General features: G+C 41.2%; 1 protein-coding gene across 3 annotated transcripts in view; it reads right to left on the minus strand.

Moving 5' to 3' along the window:
• Nucleotides 1-7: 7 nt before the first annotated feature.
• Nucleotides 8-12,718, minus strand: part of scap (SREBF chaperone) — a 148,200-nt gene continuing 135,489 nt past the window's right edge. For all 3 annotated transcript variants that reach the window (XM_078215859.1, XM_078215860.1, XM_078215861.1), the window contains 3 exons: nucleotides 11,251-11,331; nucleotides 9,279-9,485; nucleotides 8-877 (listed from right to left, as the gene is read on the minus strand). In XM_078215859.1, coding sequence (XP_078071985.1) covers nucleotides 632-877; nucleotides 9,279-9,485; nucleotides 11,251-11,331 — 534 coding nt within the window. In that variant the 3' untranslated portion in view covers nucleotides 8-631. The remainder of the gene's footprint in view (nucleotides 878-9,278; nucleotides 9,486-11,250; nucleotides 11,332-12,718) is intronic.

The following is a 12,718-nucleotide window of genomic DNA, read 5'->3' on the forward strand; positions in this document are numbered from 1 at the left end:
TTTTCTTCACCAATATGATAAACCTATGAATTTTCACATTTTTTTCTTTTTAATTTGCATTTCCTGCCTTTCCTGTACTTTGCTTTTCACCGGTAAAAAATGTTCGTATTCTGCAAGACTGCAGCTAATCTCTCGCGCATCGCTATTCTTTTTTAAACTTGCTTCTTGAATGTACTTATTAAAAAAATCAACTCATTACAAAAAAATTAATCTGTTAATTTAAAAAAATACCTCTGCACTATTTTCTTTGCATCATAGTTTACCTCTAAGTCACATGAAGCAACGTTGCAAAACTGAATAAAATCAGGCTTGATTACTAACCTTTGACCTGCTTGATAAGTCAACGTAGTGCTTTGGGGAACATTTATGGTACCTGCACCATGCAGTGCACAGTTCCGAAGCTTTGTTATATAAATTATAAAATTATAATTTTGCTTTGTTTCATCTCACCGACATAGCAATAGATCCCTAAAATCCTGAGCAGATTTTTCCCCATTCACTTGAGCTTCTAACCATCCAGTGTGTCACATCCCCAGTTATACAAAAACTCAGGATCATGATGGCAATTTTGCTTCCATTCTTCTTATTTGAGGAAGAGACTTGTTAGCATAAGACTCTCTCCCTCTCTCTTTCAGTCCAGCTTCTCCAGCACTGATGGGAAGTAAACGAGGCTAAGCTCATTGCCAAAGTCACACACAATGGCGGCATTGTCCAAGACCAGCAACTGTCGAACCAGCTGCAATTCATTACTTTTGCCCAGGTAGACAGTCTGAAGTAAGTCCCCGTAGCCAATGTCCCAGAGGCTGACACAGCCTTGACCCCCAGTTACGAGAAGGTTATCGGATATCACCCCGAGACTTGCTCCGCAACCCATGTCCTGCAAAACAAAATAAAGGTGGTAATGAGAAAGAGAGGCTGGAAAATCCACCAGAGATAGATTTTTAATAAAACAATATATTTTTCCCTCGTATTCCACTGAAACCTTCTCAAAATTTGCCTCCCTTTTCAATGGGACTAATTTATCATAAAGCATTTACTTTTATAAGACTGTGTGTTGAACTTGGTTAGACAATGGCCTTTCATTCTGGTATAGAAGTTCAAAGCTAGTCCAGCATAATGTGATGAGATTCTTCTATCTGCTGCTTGTATGGGTTGGAATGTGAAATAAGTTTGGCAATCTCAGTTCAGTTCTAAGTAGATATAGAACCAAAACTGCTCTTCAAAGGCAGTCTCACTTAGGGAGGAAGCTGGTGTGCAAAGTGGAAAATAGTCACTGATTTGGGTTGATGAAGGTCACTGAATAGAAAGCAGAAACATTTACTCTGAATCGACACATGTTCTACTTAGATTAACAGTGATACTGGTGCCTGAATTCACAGAATCATTACGGTGCAGGAGGCCATTCAGCCCATTGTATCTGCACCAGCTCTCCAAATGAACATTACAACTTAGTGCCATTCTCCTGCCTTTTCCTCATTCCCTTAAATACTAATTCTATTCAAATCGTCATCCAATGCCTTTTTGAATGCCTTGACCGAATCTGCCTCCACCACGCTTGCAGACAGTGCATTCCAGACCTGAACCACTCATTGTGTGAACAAGCCTTTTCTAACATCACAAGTGGTTTTGCAAACCACTTGAAATCTGTGTCCTCTTGTTCTTGATCCTTTTATTAGCAGGAACAGTTTCTCTCTGTCCAGTCTCCTCGTGATTTTGAGCACCTTCATTAAATCTCCTTTTAGACTTCGTCGCTCTAAGGAGAATAGTGCAAAACTTTCAAATATATCCTCAAAATTGAAGCTTCTCATTCCTGGAACCACTCCCATAAATCTCCCCTGCATTTTCTCTGATGTGTCCACATCTTCCCCACTGTGCAGCACCCAGAACTGTAAAAATACTCCATCTGTGGTCTTGGATAAGTTCAGAATAACCTCCTTGCTTTTGTACTCAATGCACCTATTAATAAAACCCAGGAAACTGGATACTTTATTAACTGTCTCTCCAACTGCCAACTTCAATGATCTATACACATGTACACCCACCTCTCTCTGCTCTTGGTCCCTTAAGAATTGTAGCCCTTATCTTTTATTATCTGTCCATGTTCTTCCTACCAAAGTGCATCATCTCCCACTTGTCAGCATTGAACTTCATCTGCCACTGAGTTGCCCACTCCACCAACTTGTTAATGTCCTTTTGAAGTTCTACAGTCCTCCTCACAATTTACACTGCTTCCAAGTTTTGTGTCATCTGTAAATTTTGAAATTGTTCCCTGCACACCAAAATGTAGATTAATATCTTTCTGTAAAAGCAAGAGTCCCAATGCGAGTCCTGGGGGAACTCCACTACAAACCTTCACCAGCCCAAGAAATATCCATTGACCATTACTCAGTTTCCTATTACTCAGCCAATTTTGTAACCACCTTGCTACAATTTTGTATCCACATCCCTTGTATTCCACGGGCTATAACTTCTCTCAAGTCTGTTGTGTGGCATTGTATCGAATGCCTTTCGAAAGTTTATGTAGACCACATCAACAGCATTACCATCATTGACCCTGTTAGTTCCTCAAAATACTCCAGCAAGTTCGTTGAATGCAATTCCCCCTTTAGAAATCCATGCTGGCTCTTCCTAACCAACGCACAATTTTGCATCTGACTATTATCCTGAACAACTGTTTCCAGAAGCTTCTCCACCATTGAAGTTAAACTGACTGGTCTGTAATTGCTGGACTATGAGCAAGGGCTTAAAGTCTGCAATTATGGCCAATGCCTCTGCAATTTCCATGCTCACTTCCTTCAATGTCCTTGGATGCATCTCATCCAAGCCTGATGCTTTGTCAACTTTAAGAACTGACAGTCAAACACTTCCTCCTGATCAATTCTGAATCCTTCCAGTGACAGAATTTCTTCCTCTGTCACCATGGCCTGGGTAGCATCTATTACCTTAGTAAAGACATTTAATAGCTCAGCCATGCCCCCCATCTACCTGTGTAAATTCACTTCTAGGTCCCGAACCTGCCCTGCTCATTTTACCACCTTTTTACTATTTATATGCCTAAAGACCTTTGGATTCCCTTTCATGCTGGCTGACAGTCTTTCCTCATAATTCCTCTTTGCTTGTCTAATGTTTTTTCACCTCCTCTCTGAACCTTCTATATTCCTCTTGGTTCTCAACTGTATTTTCTACTTCACACCTGTTAAAAGGACACTTTTTCTTCTATCTTTTTTTTCATCCATGGTGCTCTGGATTTGTTTGCCCTACCTTTCTCCTTGCGGGAATATGCTTTGACTGTGCCGGAATCATTTCCATTTTGAAGGTAGCCCATTATATAGCTGCAGTGGACCATGACCTCTGCCTGTTCACCCTCCCCCAGAAGAATGTCCTGCAGCCTGCTTGTGACATCACTGACTCCACCACCAGAGAGGCATGACTTCTGGAGTCATGTCTACAGACACAGAAACACCTGTCTGTTCCCCTAACTAATAATTCTTTATCACTATTGCTCTTCCTTTCTTCTTCCTCCTGTCCTGCACTGCTGAGCCACTTGTGGTGCCACAAACTTGGCTCTGACTGCACTCCTCTGAGGAACCAGTGCCCTCAGCAGCTTCGGAAAACCGATTTGAGGGGGGATTCTTGCACTACTTGCCTGCTTCTCTTGGACTATCTGGCTGTCACCCATTCCCTTCCTGTGAATTATGAATCCTTCCTGTCAGTTACCTTGAGCATAAAATTCATCACAAACATTTAAAAATGTAACTTAGTGGAAGCTGAATCTGGGGCTTTGTACATCACCTGACATTGCAGCTGTCTCTGAAGCTCAGGGTATATGAAGACTGCATACCCTGGAGGATATCACTCCAATAAGCTGACCTGTTAACCATGAGCAATACAAAGTGCTTTTATATTTGTCCTGAAAGCTTGCACAGCTGCAGGAAGTCTAAGGTTAGTCACCAGCTAACTGCCAGTCTGTGAGCTTAGACAAAGTGCTGCTGTGAAGGTAGTGAGATTTCTGATAGTGATGTCATGCCACTGGTGTTTTGCAAATGCGTACTGACTACAAAAGAGAATTTCAGCTGCAGAATTTGGGATGTGGGCTTTGCTGGCTAAGCCAGCATTTATTGCCCATTCCTAATTGCCCTTGAAAAGGTGGTGAACTGCTACAGCCCATGTAGTGTAGGTGCACCCACAGTGTTGTTAGGGAGGGAGTTATAGGATATTGGTCCAGTGACAGTGAAAGAACAGTGATACATTTCCAAATCAGGATAGTGAGTCACTTGGAGAGTAACTTCCAGGTGATGTCCCAAAGCATCTGCTGCCCTTGTCCTTCTAGATGGTAGTGGTTGTGGGTTTGGAAGGTGCTGTCTAGGAGCCTTGGGGAGTTCCTGCAGTGCATTTTAAAGATGGTGCACACTGTTGCTATTGTACGTTGGTGGTGCAATGAACGTTTGTGGAAGGGATGCCAAATAAAAAGGCTGCTTTGTCCTGAATGGTGTTAAGTTGCTTGAGTGTTTTTGGAGCTACGCTCATCCAGGCAAGGGGAAAATATTCCATCATGCTCCTGATTTGTGCCTTGTAGAATGTGGACAAGCTTTGAAGAGTCAGGTGGTGAGTTACTTGCCGCAGGATTCCTAACCTCTGACCTGCTCATGTAGCCACAGCTTTTATATGGCTAGTCCATTTCAGTTTCTGGTCAATGGTAACCGCCAGGATGTTGATAGTGGGGGAAATCCCTCGAGGGTAATGCCATTGAATGTCAAGGGGCAATGGTTGGATTCTCGCTTGTTGGATACAGTCGTTTTCTGGTATGGTTGTGGTGTGGTGTGAATGTTACTTCTCCTCATTAACCCACGCCTGGATATTGCCCAGGATTTCCTGCATTTGGACATAGACTGCTTCAGTATGAGGAGTCACGAATAGCACTGAACATTGTGCAATCATCAGTGAACATCCCACTTCTGACTTTAGGATTGAAGGAAGGTTATTGATGAAACACCTGAAAATGGTTGAACTGAGGAACTAGCCTGAGGAACTTCTGCAGTGATGTCCTGGAGCTGAGATGAATGACCTCCAACAACCATAATCATCTTCCTTTGTGCTAGGTATGACTCCTACCAGTGGAGAGCTTTCCTCCTAATTCCCACTGGCTCCAGCTTTGCTCGGGCTTCTTAATGACACAGCCAGTCAAATGCAGCCTTGATATCAAGGGCAGTCACTCTCACCTCGAGTTCAGCTCTTTTGTCCATGTTTGAATTAAGGCTGCAATAAGGTCAGAAGTTGAATGGCTCTGGCAGAACCAAAATTGAGCAGCAGAGAGCAGGTTATTGCCAAGCAAGTGCCACTTGATTGTACAGTTGAGGACCCTTTCCAATACTTCACTAATGGCCGAGATTGATGGGGCAGTAATTGAACGGGTTAGATTTGTCCTACTTTTGTGTACTCTACATAACTGGGCAATTTTTTGTGTGGTTGGATGGATGCCAGTGTTGTAGCTGTATTGGAACAGTTTGACTATGGGTTTGCAAGTTCCGGAGCACAAGTCTTCAATACTAATGCTGGAATACTGTCAGGGCCATAGCCTTTGCAGTATCCAGTGCCTCCAATGATTTCTTGATATCACGTGGAGTGAATTGAATTAGTTGAAGACTAGTATCCGTGATACTGGGGACTTCACGCTTCTGTCAGTCTCCTGATTGTTCTCCAGGGCAACATGAGTAAAGAAGTTAAAGATGTGAAACTTTTCAAAAAAACGTTCATGGGATGCTGGTACACTGGGAAGAGTGCATTCATTATTTGTCACTGGATGCCGTGAGAAGTGGGACTTCTCCATAAACCATTCTCCTGTGTTCCCAATTGTTGTAAAATAGGGCATTGCAGGATTTTAAGGGAGCAACAATGAAACAGTAACAGTTGTCAAAATTGAATTGGTGTTTGTTTTCAATATTACTCCTGATATTTTGAGTAACAGAAGTCAAAGGGATAGTAGATGCTTGAGTTGCAGCCAGCATTATGTTTCTTTCTAACTTTCCCAGGGCAGCTGGGAACAACGTTAGTGTAACTGTGTGGTATGGATTTTAAATATTTCTATTTTAAACTGTTTCTGCAAACATTATCCAGTGACTGTGAATTGCAAGCATGGTACAGGGAAAGGTTTAGCTCGGTTACAATGCACTTCACAGTTGATCAGCCTACCAATAGGTCATCACTACTTACTGTGAAAAACGTTCTTCCTCACACCTCTCTACCTCTCGCCCCAAACCCTTAGATCTTTGCCCCCTAGTCCTTGTGCCATCGACTAATAGACATTGACAATCTAAATCTGTTATAATTGTGTACACCTCCAATTTCCCCTCAACTCCCTTTGCTCCAGAACAACCCCAGCTTCTCCAATCTGACCTTGTAGCTCAAATTTCTCATCCCTGGAATCATGTTGGTAAATCTCCTCTGGACCCTCTCAAGGCCCCCCCCACATCTGTGGGGGTAAAAACTGACTGTAAAAGTTTCTATAGGTATGGAAAGAGAAAAAGATTGGCAAAAAACAAATGTAGGCCCCTTACAGTCAGAAACGGGAGAATTCATAACGGAGAAAAAGAAATGGCCAAGGAATTAAATTTGCACTTTGCTTCAGTCTTAACAAAGGAAGACATGAATAATGCACCAGAAGTTCTGAGAGAAGCAAGTTTTAGTGAGGAGCTGAAGGAAATCAGCATTAGTAGAGAAGTGGTTTTGGGGAAATTGATGGGATTGAAGGTGGATAAATCTCCAGGTCCTGATAATCTTCATGCCAGAGTACTTAAGGAAGTCGCCCTGGAAATACTAGATCCATTGGTGGTTATTTTCTGACATTCTTTGGACTCTGGACTGGTTCCTACAGATTGGAGGGTAGCTAATGTAAGCCCGCTATTCAAAAAAAGGAGGTAGAGAGAAAACAGGGAACTATAGGGTTAGGGAATTAAGGGTTATGGGGAGTGGGCGGGTAAGTGGAACTGAACCCACTGTCAGATCAGCCATGATCTTACTGAATGGCAGAGCAGGCTTGAGGGGCTAGATGGCCTACTCCTGCTCCTATTTCTTGTGTTCTTATGTATAGATCAGTGAACCTAATGTCGGTACTGGGAAAGTTGCTAGAGTCCATTATCAAGGATTTCATAACTCAACATTTGGAAGGCGATGGTATAATCAGTCAAAGTCAGCATGGATTTACCAAAGAGAAATCACACTTGACATATTTATTGGAATTATTTGAGCATGTAACTAATAGAGTTGACTGAGGAAAACCAGTGGATGTGGTTTATTTAGACTTTCAGAAGGCTTTCGACAAGGACTTACGTAACAGACTATGTAAAGTTAAAGCACATTGGATTGAGGTAATGTCTCGAGACGGGTAGAAAGCTGGTTAGCAGATAGGAAGCAAGGAGTTGACATAAATGGGTGTTTTTCTGATTGGCAGTCAGTAACAAGTGAGGGATCTGTGCTAGGACCCCAACTGTTCACATTATATATTAATGATTTGGAAGAGGGAACTGAATGTTTTATCTCCAAATTTGCAGATGATAGAAAGTTGGATGGGTGGGTGAGCTGTGAGGAGGATGCAGAGATGCTTCAGCATGATTTGGACAGGCTGAGTGTGTGGGCATATGCATGGCAGTTGCAGTATAATGTGGATAAATGTGAGGTTATCCACTTTGGTAGCAATAATAGGAAGACAGATCATTATGTGAATGGGTGTAAATTCAGAGAGATGGATACTCAGTGAGATCTTGGTATCCTCATGCATCAGTCACCGAAAGTAAGCACAGGCAGTCAAGGCTGCAAATGGTATTTTGGCCTTCTTAGCAAGAGGGTTTGAGTATATGGATAGGGATGTTTTGCTGCAATTGTATAGAGTGTTGGTGAGGCCACACCTGGAGTATTGCGTGCAATTTTGGTGTCCTTGCTATAGAGGGAGTACAGCGAAGGTTTACCAAGTTGATTCATGGGATGGCAGGTCTGTCAAATGAGGAGATATATGCTGGTTAGGATTATATTTGCTGACGTTTAGAAGAGTGAGAGGGGATCTCATAGAAACGTGTAAAATTCTAATAGGGTTAGACAGTGTAGATCTAGAAAGAATGTTCCCAATGGTGAGGGAGTCCAGAATTAGAGGTCATAGTTTGAGGAAAAGGGGTAAACCTTTTAACACTGAGTTGAGAAGAAATCTCTTCACTCAGAGGATGGTGAATGCGTGGAATTCACTACCACAGAAAGTAGTTGAGGCCAAAATGTTGTCTTTTTTCAAGAAGAAATTGGGGCTAAAGGGATCAAGGGATATGAGAGGAAGGGGGATCAGGATATTGAATTCAATGATCAGCCATGATTAAAATGAATGGCAGAACAGGTTCGAAGGGCCGAAGGGCCGATGGGCTACTTGTGCTTCCATTTTCTATGTTTCTATCTTTTCCTGTGATGAGAGTAGCCGATGCATCATCTCAGCTCGAGGTGGTGAGAGACTAGTTTAGGAAAAAGGAAAATAATTTCAAGTTTTACCTTTCGCAAAAGAAAAGTAACTCGTATTATACATACAATTTATATTTGTTTCTGTTTCATTTCTTGTAATTGTCATTTAGTTCCCGTCAGATATACTTACCATGTCACACTTCAAATAACATATTTTTTAGTGTAGTTAGCACCTAATTCACTGAGCAACACCACAAGATCTGCTAGGAAAATGATCCCTGCCACAAACTCTGTTCCATAGTCACTGACTTCATCCCTCTCCCTAGCCACTATTTGAAGGTAAACTCGATAGACTGTAACCCAAGCAACCCTAACCTGAACTTCCAATCCAAAGTCCTCATCATCATTTTTCCTACCTCCACAACACCGTCCATCTCCATCTTTGCCTCAGCTTATGTGCTGCTGAAATGCTCATCCATGCTTTTGTCAGGATATAGACAGAATTAAGAATACCCGCAATTATTGACCGTCAATGGTGAGGGGGAGTGAAGCCACGTGTTGGTCAGATTAGGCAGAGTCGGCAAGCATCCCAGTTGGGTTTTTGCGGCAATCTGGCAACTTTTACCAAAGTCACTTTTGATTTGTTGAATCCAGTTCACAGTTTGCCATGGTGAAACTTCTACTTGCAACCTTTGTAAGATTGTTATACTTCTGTACCTTAGCTTGTTGAATAGACTTTGTCTCTTCAATTTAGGTTTGTTTTGAGCTAAAACATCAAGTTTGCCTGCTGGTTTTCCAATCCACCCAAAAATGTCACAAGAGGGAACAAAAGCTTCTGAACTTACCTGTTGAATGGAATAGAGTTTGATACCAGAGCTGCGATCCCATATACAGATCATGTCATCCAGTCCACCACTGATCACACAGCTTGAGGTACAGATGAGAGAGACAACATCACCACGATGGCCATGCATGTGACTCACTCGGCTTCCAGTTAATACATCCCAGAGGCAAATAGCTCCATCTTGCCCACCACTGGCCAGCCCCATTGTCTGAGGGGGAAAGAAGAAATCTCAAGTACTGTACAGGAACCGCTAAATTGATAAAGCTGACTGGTTCTTCTACACACATCACTAAGGCCCCAATTACTTCATGCTGAAATTGTATTCTTAAATCAGCTCTTTGGGAGCTGAAGTAATGAAGCAGTGTCAATGCTCCTTACTCTTTGACAGAATACATGACATGAATCCATGACATGAATCCGTGACTAAGGTGGCACAAGGAAAGAAAAAAAGAGGAATATGATAATTAACTCTCACAAGATGGCATAAAAGCGACCAGTTGTCAATTGCTTTCATTAAATGCTGCCAATTAATCAGAAAAAAAATTAAACATGTCAAAATCTATATTTTAAAATCATTACGTGAATCAATTGCATATATTAAACTACCAAAACTTGTGAACATTGCCAACCATCTTAAGAAGATAGGTTATCATTCCTATTTTGTTCCCTTGCTAGTCCCTCGAGTCTTTTAGTATTGAGTCTGCTTGTAATTGTTGACGCGTTCCTGGTTGGTTGCTTGGACACAACAAGAGCAGGCTGCTGATGGTGCATTTTTCTCTCACAATCTACAAAACAGATGGTCTAAGACGCTATTGCACGACTGAATGAGAACTGCATTATTATCCTTCTGGCTTTTCTGATAAATCTTAAAAATATCAAGTCATTAAATCAGCAAGCTGTCCTGGAAAACAGCTTCTCCACAACCAATGCCATCAGAAAAAGATTAATTAGCTCCTCACCTCATTGCTGTCTGTCAAGTTTTAATTTTTGCAAAATGGCTTGGTGCGTTTGCCTGCATAATACAACTTTAAAGAAATTCACTAAATGTGAAGGGCATGGAAACATTTCTAGCACATTATGAGGTCTATATTCAACTCTTCTCCTCTACCCCTGCAACTCAATGATGGTTTCAGGCACTGAGCAAAGTTCAACCACGCTGTGCCAGTGCAGTAGGTGAGAATTTGACTGATAAAAGGGGTATTCAATACTATGTCTCTTATTCTTCTCCTGTTTTCCAGCTCATGACTGTACTGAGGGAGATCAGTGAACTCTGGAGCATAAGGATTTATTAAAAATGGCACTACCGTCACGCCTAACTTGTCTGTATTTCAATACATTTTACAAATCGCGATATGCATATGCTGTCACCTGGGTAGAAGTATGTACACACAGAAAGGAAGAACTTGCTTTTAAATATTATTGATTACTTCCCCAGGAAGTAATTATTGATTACTTCCCCAGTAACACATTACTTTACAACTAAATAGTTAGTTTTGAAGTGTAGTAATTATTGTTTAGACAAACACAGGATCCATTTGCACAAAGCAAACCTAAATAATATGGGCCAGGATACAAGCAGGAAGCTTCTCTTTGGGATTTTTTTACATCAGCAAGGACATCAGATTGTCCCTTGATTTTACATTCCTTTGAAAAGTGACACATTGGACATCACAGAGCTCCCACAACACTGATATGGTAGTTTAGATTGCCGAGTGTTCAACCCATGGTTTTCCAACTCACTGACAAGATTCAAGATGCAGTTAAGGCGGCAAAACTATTGATTTTGCCAACTCCTGGAATCTATTTCTCTACCATAAAGATATTTGCAACAATGGTAGAAATATGTCTGTATAAACAGTATAGGGCTTGCAATTCTATCATGTCTGTGATCAATTTTAGTGTAATCTGAATTAATACTAGACTCTATCTGGACCTCTAACATTACTTTGTATTTAGGTTACATAAGACAGTACCTGGTCTATATAAACTGCTGTGATCCCGCCTGAATGACCCTGCAGCGTATAAAGACAACAGGAGTCTTCAAGTCGAAATATCTGCAAAAGGAACAGAAGCTTAGTAAGCAACGTACTGCAATAAATTACAATCATATCAGCCCATTTCTGATGATACATTAACTGCTTCTCTCTCTCAACAAATGCTGTCAGTCCTCGAGTATTTTTTGCTCTTATTTCAGATTTGCAGTATCTGCAAAAGTTTCCTTTTGCTTCCAATTTCACTTGGTTCAAATTAGCACATTTTAATACATATTTTATATCCATGGCCCACTCCTATCTACATGCCGTCCCTTGGCGACACTGAATAATCATTTTGAATGGTGAAACAGGTTCAAGGAGTATGGCTTACTCCTATTTATCATCATCTTATGACACCTTATCAAAACTTAGCATCAGCTTCCACATACATGTTGCTGACACCCAGTTCTATCCTCGCCATCACTGCTCTCGATTATTTAATTGTCCCCAAATTGTCAAGACTCCTTGTTCAATATTCAGTATTGGATGAGCAGAAATTTTCTCTATTAAGAGGACCTTAGCTATTATCTGGCGCTCGCCATGAAATCCAGTCCATAGACAATGACACAGCCCTCTCTCTGGAATCAGTCTGAAACTGAATCTTATACGTTGCAATGAGCTTGCAACCCTGTATCCATGCCATCATTAAGTCTGCCTATTTCATCGCCCCTGCCTCAGCTCACCTGCTATTGAAACCCTTATCCGTGCCTTTATCATTTCTAGGTTTGTTTATTTCAACAATTCCTGGCTTTCACATATTTTACCTTTTATCATCCAAAACTCTGCTGTCTGTACCCTATTGCAAGAAGTCCTATTCATCAGTGATTGAAAGGGTCACTTGACAAGATTTCATGTTCTAAGGCTTTTACAGTAACAAACTAAAAGCAACATTGACAAAACATTACTTCAACCATTCATGATCATCACAGCAGATCATCCAACTCAATAGCCTGATCTCGCCTTCCTCCTTATCTTTTGATCCCTTTCATCTACACACATTAGAACCTACATCCTACCTTGCAAGTTAAAATTCTACCAGTGTTTACTTGGGTCTGAACTTCAATTGCAAGATCGATGGCAACTTGGTTCCACAGACTCCAAGACTTAACTTCAACCCTTGCTGGTAGGCAATAGGCAACATAAGCCTCTTAATAATATAACAATATGGAATACAATGCATCATAAAATGCACAAGTTTCATCAACCTAATTACAATATGGACGTTGACCACTCAGTTAAATTACTAGTTGGGGGTGAAGAGCTTCAGCAGTATCTGCTTCTCTGTGTATTCTTGTCAAAATAGGAGCTAAATCCTGGATAAGGACAAGCTCTCTTAATCTGCCTCCAGATAATGTGCTAATTCTCAGCATTTCCTTGTTAGTGATAAAATGGGAAGGAGTTTTCATTG

The sequence above is a fragment of the Mustelus asterias genome, chromosome 7 (genome assembly GCF_964213995.1).
Source record: "Mustelus asterias chromosome 7, sMusAst1.hap1.1, whole genome shotgun sequence".
In the NCBI taxonomy this organism is placed as follows: domain Eukaryota; kingdom Metazoa; phylum Chordata; class Chondrichthyes; order Carcharhiniformes; family Triakidae; genus Mustelus; species Mustelus asterias.